Source organism: Plasmodium gaboni, chromosome 8, assembly GCF_001602025.1.
Source record: "Plasmodium gaboni strain SY75 chromosome 8, whole genome shotgun sequence".
Taxonomy (NCBI): Eukaryota; Apicomplexa; class Aconoidasida; order Haemosporida; family Plasmodiidae; genus Plasmodium; species Plasmodium gaboni.
In genome coordinates, this window is record NC_031488.1 from 300,812 (window position 1) to 311,076 (window position 10,265).

Genomic DNA, 10,265 nt, shown 5'->3' on the forward strand with positions numbered 1-10,265 from the left:
TTTATTATGTAGGTATTTTTTCCCACTATATTTGACACATATATATGTAGTTATTTTTACCACTATATTTAACACTATATTTGATACATATATATGTAGGTATATATATATATATATAATGTACAATCACCATGGTGGCAAAAACAACATGTAGTGGTGGAAGTAAAGGTGGTATTTCCACATGTTGTCATGGCTTTCCATATTTGGTCGCGGTTTTGGGACCACCAATATGAACGTAATTTTTTAAGGTCTGTGACATTTTTATAATGGGTACCACTAGTAAGATTTTCTTTAATTTTTTTAAATATTGCGTCCAAATTATTTTCTATTTTTTCCATGTCTTGGTTTTTAGTCCAAATATCTCTTCCTCTTATGATATCTCCTAAATCGGCAAAGCTATATTTTATAGCATTGCATACAGATTTCTTATGATTGTCGTCTAACTTCTGGCCATTTAGGTTATTATGTTGTTTATACAGATCTATTATTTTATTTGCTTCTTCTTTGGCTGTCAATAACACGTCGCCAAAAAAAGAATGATTAACTTTATCATCTTTAAATCCATCAGCATTTGTGTTCAGATTTTCTAGATTGGAAGTGCACATGTGACGACGACGTGGGGGTATTAGAACTTCTTTGTGCTCATCTTTTGCTTCACTATTCTTTGTCCATTGTTTCCCTACTTTAAATCTGTCTTTACCTTGACCATTTTCTTTATTTTTACATGGATCGCCATAACCATTAGTAGCATTCGTATGTTGATTTTTATCAAGCTTACAAACATCGACATCCTCACCCAGTGAAGATCCACTCTGACTATTTTTAAATTTTGCTTCGGATAATTTTCCTATCAAAACACTCTTACCCTCTTCATCAACATCACCACCATCAGTATTTGATTGTGTCTTTACCTGCTCCTGAAAAACCCCTGCTATAGTTTTCACATCCACACCACCTTTACTTCCACCACTACATGTTGTTTTTGCCACCATGGTGATTATACATTATATATATATATATATACCTACATATATATGTATCAAATATAGTGTTAAATATAGTGGTAAAAATACCTACATATATATGTGTCAAATATAGTGGGAAAAAATACCTTCATATTTTCCATATATTCTTTCCTTATACCTTACTCACTAGAATATATATATAGTGATTATATATTTTATCTTTTACATTTGAAATATATAAAATATTTATGAAGTTTATATGGTTTATCCATTTTTATATATTGTGGTATTATGATGTTTTTGTGTGAGTGTTAGAGTTTATTATATATATATTATTTTTGAATTTTTGTAGTAGATAATAATATTTTTTATTTTGTTTTATATGATGTTTGAAAATAAAATACTAATAAATATATAATTGATTAAGATTTAATTGTTTTTTTTTGAATATGTTATTTTTGAAAAAATACTAATAAATAAATAATTGATAAATTATAACAATTCTAAAAAAAATATCTATGACAAAAATATAAAAACAAATTAAAATATATGTAAAATAATTAATTATTAATTAGTTTTAAAAAAAAAATAAATAAAATATGATAATAAATATATAAAATATAACATATTTATAAATATATTTTATAAATATATAAGTATACATATATTCAAAATATATATTTATGTAAAGAAATATATATGAGATTAAAGAAAATACTTATGATATTGGTACATATATTACAAAAATCTAAACGAATACCTACTATCATTATATATATATATATATATAACTTATCTATCGAAACATACATATATATAGTATATGTTGTAGATATATTATTATAAAAAATATATATATATTGTTTTTTTCTAAATAGAAAATAATTATAGAAATGGATATATATATATATATTTATAGTGTAGAATATATTATAATTATATATTAATATATCAAGGGGAAATAATATCAAAAAAAAAATACAAATTAAAAAGAAATATATATATATATATATATATATATATATAATAAAAAAAATACAAATTAAAAAGAAATATATATATATATATATATATATATATATATAAAGAAACCAAAAAAAATTTTATATTTGTACTGTTTATAGAAAAACATGTGATATATTTATTTCTATATTAGTAAAAAAAAAAAATATATAATAATAATTAATAATATATAATTTCCATTTATGTGTACACCATTAAAATATATTAGCATCATAAGTATAAATTGATGTTGTATTAATAACTATTCATATTATTTTGTTGTTTTATTTTATAGTCACATATTAAAATTTATTATAATGTAATATATTTTTTGTATATATACAGAAACATAATATTAACGTCATGAATTATGGAATTTTTTGTTCTTCACTTTTTGTTTCTTTTATTACCATATAATAAAATAATATTATATATGTCGTGGTACAACCTCATTAATATTAATTTAAATATAAATGTAATATATTTTTTGTATATATACAGAAACATAATATTAACGTAATGAATTATGGAATTTTTTGTTTTCCTCTTTTTATATCTTTTATTAAAATATAATAATATAATATTATATATGTCGTGGTACAACCTCATTAATATTAATTTAAATATATATGTTACTATATCACTTTAAATCGTTTGCAGTAATACAATAACATCCTCATATACCATTTTATTTCCTTTCACATATATATATAATATTCATGGTATATAAAAATATAAATATTTCTATATTTTAATATTAATATATGTTATGCATAAAATTTCATAATGCAGTTGATTTATAAAAAATGTTTATTGAAAAAAAAAAAATAACAATTTACTATTTATATTTTGTTAAGAGATCACACAATTCAATATATTAACATTTCAATTTTAATCATTCAAATTAAAACATATATATATGACAATGGATTTATTTAGAAAAATGATTTATTTCCTTCGTATAACGTATATGTTTTAATAAATAAAATTATTGTTAATACGTTTTTCATATATTCATAAATATATATATATATTTCCTTAAATAATAACAAAAAAATAATACAAAATTTTTATAAAAAAAAAATTTGCGCCACCCCCCTTGGGGTAACTCAGTAGCTCGGTCTGCAACTTTTTTTATGAAATTGTCGGCACGCGGAGTCGAACCAACGTTCTCACAAGGAAATGTTACATACCTAACGACTGGGCTACTGGGGCAGCTTAATATTAGTACTACCATAAAAGTAATATTAAAAATGGAATGTATGCAAATAATGTGTTTATATATATATATATATATATATATTGAAAAAGAAATTACAAATTTTTTATTTTAATTTAAAAAAAATAAAAATATGTGTTATATATATATGTATATTAATTTTTAAATATATATTTTTGTATTCATCATTTATATATTTAAATATCTTCATATTGTTTATGTTTTTATTTTTAAAATTAAATATAAATTAAATTATATTATCACGGGGAAAATTATCATATTTATTAAATAAAAATTTGATACAATATTTTCATTAAATATTTATTTGATGTATTTTTTTTATACAACTATAAAACATATATATATATATATTAAATTTATATGTTTATCTTTTGTATCAATAAATATATATATATATATATATATATATATATATATATATATATATATATTCATTATTATACTTAATATATATATCTTAAAAAATATGGAATGGAATATTCTCTTCTAGTTGGTATAAAAAATATATACACATTAAGAGAAATTCATTTAATATATATTATAAGTACAGATATACTAATACACGTAAATGAGTAATAGAATTTTTTATTTTAAGAACACAAAAATAAGATATAATATGATACGTAATATATAATACAAATTATAATATACGAAAATATTATTTAACTTTGTCTCCTACATATATACATATAAATGTATAGTAATTTTATAGTGATATAATACAAAAATATATATATCCAGAAACATATATATAACATATGTTACCATTACATGTAATATAATATATCATATTTATGTCAGGTTATTATATATTAGGTTTATGTAGATTGGACGATAAAAAATCGATATATAATTATTTGTATATTTAGTTATGTTAGATTGGTTGTATAGGTATTCTTATGTCGTTATATATATATATATATATATATAGTTTTTTTCTTCTTTTTTTTTACGTTATATTTGTACTATAATATATTTATTTATTATGATTATATTTGTATACATATATATGTTTAGGAAAAAAAAATTATGGTAAAATTTTCTGTATATTTATTAAATTTTTTTTTACTGCGAATCATTTTATTTTATATTTTTTGTTTTTGATAAAATATTTTTTTGTTAATTTTATTATTATATTTTATATTTTAACTACATAAATTTATTTAAACTACATTTCTAAGGATTCACTACTAATTAAAAGCATATATGAATATAACGCTATATACTATCAATGTGTTATACTATTTTTATCATTAACTTTATTATAATTCATATTTTGTGTTACACATATTTATATGATATAATAATAACAATTTTATTATTTGAATTAAATAGAATACAAATATTAACATAATTAATCCCCAATATAAGAATTAATGTAAATTCTTACATTATTTAATTATATTTATCTATCATATGAGATTATTTTAATTATATTGTTTTTATAATAACAATGAGAAATATATATATATATATATATTTATAAATTCATTTTTTTAATTTTATAACCATTAATATTAAAAACAAACATTATCTAGTTAAAGATAAAACATATAGCCAATATCTTTCAGGTATCATATTAAAAAAAAAAAAAAAAAAAAAAATTAATTGAATTCAGTGGGATATATACATATATATATATTATGGATAATTAAGAAAAATTAAAAATTAAACTATTACAATAAAAAACACAAAAAAAAAAAAAAAATAATAATAATAATAAATGACATATGATATATTAAATATTAGACATGTAATATATATATAATGGGGCACCTTTTTTAAGAAATGAACATTGCACTATATAAAATATAGGTATGCATTATTTTGATGCCACAGCAATATAGCTTATATATATTTTTCCAGTTTAGGATTAAAAAAAATATGCATACAAATAAGATGAGAATGCAATTTTATTAATGTAATAAAAGTTTTCATATGTATGCACATAATCAAAATTTAATTTGTTATACAAATTAATAGCTGCTTTGTTATAGTCTATAACATGTAAATATATATACAACGGAAGAATATAATTTTCTTCATTATTATTTATAAATGGTTTGACACTATTAACATTTTGTAAATTAAAAGATGTTTTATTTTTTAGATTATAAGCACAAAAATTATTAACAAAAAAGTTTAATATTTTGTTATTTATTCGAAAAGGGAATATAGCATTTTTAGTTTGGATCAGATTAGTCATAAAGTATGATGAATTATCTTTATTATTATGATTTTTATTATTACTATTACTATTACTTTTTTTTTTTTTTTTATGATCATTTTCCATATTATTTATATTTTTTATATTTTTTACTTTTCTTATGAGTTGATTGTGTTTATTACGAATATTATAATATAGATGATGAAAATAATCATTTGATATTATATCCATATAACATTCTTTTATAATACTATTACAAATACTATAATTATTTTTTCCTTTTGGATTTTTTGGAATATATCTTAGCAAAATATTACTATTCATACTAGAAGATTTACATTTAATTTCAAAATTATTATTATCATTATTTTCTATACTATTTGTATTTTTAAATTTCCCCCATACATTAAGTGAACTATTCGTATATTTTAATGTGTAAAATTTTTTTTTTTTTTTCTTTTTTTTTTTTGTTGCATTTATTTCTTCGTTTACACTACTATTATTATTATTATTATATGTAATGTGTTCATCATCAACACAAGATATTTTATTATTATATATATTGTCATTATTTTTGATTGGATTTATTTTTCCAGATTCATCATATATAAGTAAAGAATTCGCTTCTTCATCTTTTTTTTTTTCATTATTTTCCATTTCTTTTGTAGAATAATCACTTATAACCCCTTCATCAAATATTTCATTATATTCATCCTTTAAGTTACTAGACAAACTATAGAATGTATAATTATCAATATAACAATAAAATTTGTCATTATATAAAAACATTTTATATAAAATAAAATAAAAAAAATAAATAGAGTATTCAATAAGGTAAGATGCTAAACTAAGTCCTCGGAAATATTCATTTACTCCAACTGTTAAAATATATATACTACTAATTTTTTTTTTTACATATTTCTTCGACATTGCTTTTATATTTTTATTCATATAAATTTCTTCATATAAAATTTTTTCAAAACGAGAATCTTTTTTCACACATTTGTCTTTTTTTAATATTGATAAATCTTTTAATATATTATTACAAAATAAATTATCTTGTTTTCTCCATTTGATATCTCCAGAATAATTAAAATTATCTTTTATATTATTTAAATATGTGTATGATTCTTTTAAACATTGATTGACATTATTTTCTTCATTGGTTAATTTATCTTGTTCTCTATGTTTTTTATATAACACATCTTTATTTATACTACCGTTATAATAACTATTACAATTATTATTATAATCATCATCATTGTCATTGTCATTGTTGTTGTAATCACTATATTCATGATCATAGTTTGACTTATCATCCTTAAAATTTTCTTCATATATGTGATCATCATTTTTTGAATTGAAACATCTTTCCACAGGCATATAATTTTCTAGAAAATTTTTCGATGTATCATACATATACCTTAAATAGCTCTTTCTCTTTTTGTTATTATTAGACTTTTTTTTTAAAAAATCACAAATATTATTATAATCCTTTTCATTATTAATATCATCATAATTAATTAAGGAGGATAAGCATCCAATCAAATAATCTCTTTTAATTTTTCTTTCATTTGGATTGTATAAATTTAACATTTCCTTACTTATATGTATTTTATATTTCATATTATTTTTAATATGTTCTTCTAAGCTATTCCTTTCGTTATATAATTGACACTTTTCTTTAAGTTCTTTGTATATATTATAAATATTTTCATTATCATAATTTATATTACTAACACTATTGTAGATAAAGTCGATATTATTATTATTATTGTTGTTGTTATTATTGTTGTTATTATTGTTGTTATTGTTTCTTTGTATGTTACATGGCAATGTACCTATATTTCTATAAACATTACTCGGATTCATCATATTATTAATAGTGTTTTTCGAATTATTATTATTACATTTATTAAAGCTTGTGTAGTCCTCCTTTTTGTCATTAAAATTAAAAATATCATAATGTTTATATTGATTAATATGATTTGTAGGAGATGAATTATTATTACAATCATAAAAATTATTATTAGGATTAACTTCTATATCTTCTTTTTTAAAAGCTTCCTCTTCGTCTAGACTATCAAATCCATTTTGTGTTTCCTTATCATTCATATTATTACTACATTCATTTGATGATAAAATAAAATCTGACATTTCTTTAGTATCTACTTCATTTGTCAACCTTTTTTGATTTTTTAAATTATCATAATTAATATTTTCTTTATAGTGTTTATCCCCCATTTCAAAGTTACAATATGTTTTAAATGATTCATAGGTGCAATTTGAAGTACTTTTTTGACTATTATTTGTAGAATTTGAATGTGACTTCATATTATTAATATGAGTATCATGACAATAAGAATTACCATCATCATAATTATAATAATTACCATATGTATCATATTTATCAATTGTATCAAATTTATCAATTGTATCATATTTGTCAATTGTATCAAATTTGTCAATTGTGTCAAATTTGTCAAACGTATCAATTTTGTCAATTGTGTCAAATTTATCATATTTATCATATTTATCATTTGTATTATTTTTTTCATATTTAGCATTAGAATCGTCCATAAATTTTATATAGTCTAGTAAAATATCTTTTTCTCCCAACTTTTCTATACATTTTCTCTTTAATAATTTATTTATATAATCACTATTAATATAATCGATAAAAGAAAATGGTAAAAATACACCCACTGAAAATATTTGATCTTCTTTCCACTTTTTATTTATTTTTTTCTTTTCTGTTCCATTTTCATCTATTGAATTATTAAATGTATTTAAAATATCATTTTGTGTTTCTTCTAAATATTCACCTTGATCATAATAATTGTCCATATCATTCATTTCATCATCATTTATATTCCAACAATTTGTTGACAATTCATCATATGAATTTACATTATTACAATTATTACTACAATTATTACTATTACTATTATTATTATTGTTGTTGTATCTTTTTGTGTTTGTACTTTTTTTAAAGGAACTAGTTATTTTATCCATAATTTTTATAATATCATCATCTATTATTGTATTATCATCAAAATTACATATGCTGAAATAAAAATCTGAATGATATTTTACTGGAAATAATTCTTTATGTAAATCATGAACATCTTCGATATCTTCTTCTTTTAAAAAACGGAAATAAATCAAATTTAATATATTCAATTTCTTTAATATTTTATATAATAATATTTCCTTTTCTTCACACAAATCCAGAAATAATCTTGAACTTAATATTTGTTCATGCACATCATTACATAAGGCTGAAGATGTTGAAAGAAATTTGTGTCTGTTATTTTTTTTAAATAAACCTAACACATTGTTTACAACCTTATCATATTTTGATTCAAGAAAGCTAGTCTTCTTATAAGTATTTTTATATTTCTTATAATAATAATAATTATTATTATTCATATTTTCATTTATACTACGAAGATACTTTTTTTTTTTTTTAATATTATATTATGTTATACTTAATTATATTTTATTAATATGTAAGTATCAACATTGTAATTACAAATTGGATATAAATAAAATATGTCAATTTTTTTTATATATATATAAAAGAAATTAATAATTTTATAAACATATATTATACTATTTTATATAATATATACACTTGTTTTTTTTTTTTTAGGATTACCCTTTTAAATGCAAATAATATCAATGGTTGTTTATATAATATGTTCATATATACATATATATTATATATATATATATATATATTTATTTATTATAATTTTAAAATTTTTTACACATCTCATATACAAATTGTACATACAATTTTATGTTTTTTTTATAAACATTTTATATCTTTTGATATATAATTTTTTTATGTTTATGATATATACAAAATTATAAATAATTAATAAATATGATCTTTCAAAATGAAACATTTAAAAAGAAATTATCTTATGTAACTTGTAAAAATAAACAACATATTCTTGCTCAAACATGTAATACAAAAAAAAAAAAAAAAAAGGAAAAGAATGATTGTGAATTTATTATATTTATTATGTATTTTTATAAATTTTTATAATTTTTTGTAAATAAACAGAGAACGTTATCACCCATTCATAATTAAACAAAAAATAAAAATAAATAAATTTATATGTAAAATATAAAACAAGCCTCCTTTGAGGATGTTATATAAGAATATATATTTTTCAATTTATTTAAATAAATAAATATATATAATTATATATTATTGAAAACCCAAATTTTAATAAATATAATAAAATATATACATAAAATTTATATAATTATGTATATAACAAAATGATAAATAAATAAAAATAAATATAATATATATAATATATATAACATATATTTTTACTGTTCTTAAAATATGTTTATTATTTATTTATTCTTTTTTTTTTCGTTGAAAATAATACATAAAATTAATTCTATTATAATATAATAAAAAAAAATTGAAAAAAAAAAAAAAAAAAAAAAAAAAAAAAAATTTATTTCCACATATATATAGATAAATAAAATATTCCTTTTTTTTTTTTTTTTTTTTTTTTGGTAACAATATATTTTAAGGCACATATTAAAAAATAAATAAATGAATAAAAAGCATGGATAATAACTATTATACATATGTATTATATAATTTACTTCAATTATATCATTACACATTTGTATATTTGCCTTTAAAAATATAACATTATTATTATATTTCATATTTTTATGTTATTCAAATGCAATGGATAACTAAAATGAAAAAAAAAAAGAGTAGGCAAATAAAATACATACATAGATAATATATATATATAGACATGATGATTAAACATATATCACATAAGATTGATTAATATGTGGATAGCTAAAGGTAATATAAAAAATGACCTTTTTCATACATAAAAATGTT

At 18.5% G+C, this 10,265-nt stretch overlaps 1 protein-coding gene across 1 annotated transcript; it reads right to left on the reverse strand.

Annotated features, from left to right (window-relative positions):
- Positions 1-5,080: 5,080 nt before the first annotated feature.
- PGSY75_0809200 (asparagine-rich antigen Pfa55-14) lies at positions 5,081-8,806 on the reverse strand (the record flags this gene model as incomplete). The annotated part of the gene is made up of 1 exon (XM_018785222.1): positions 5,081-8,806. The coding sequence occupies one exon, from the start codon at positions 8,804-8,806 to the stop codon at positions 5,081-5,083; it is 3,726 nt and encodes a 1,241-aa protein (XP_018642189.1).
- Positions 8,807-10,265: the final 1,459 nt, after the last annotated feature.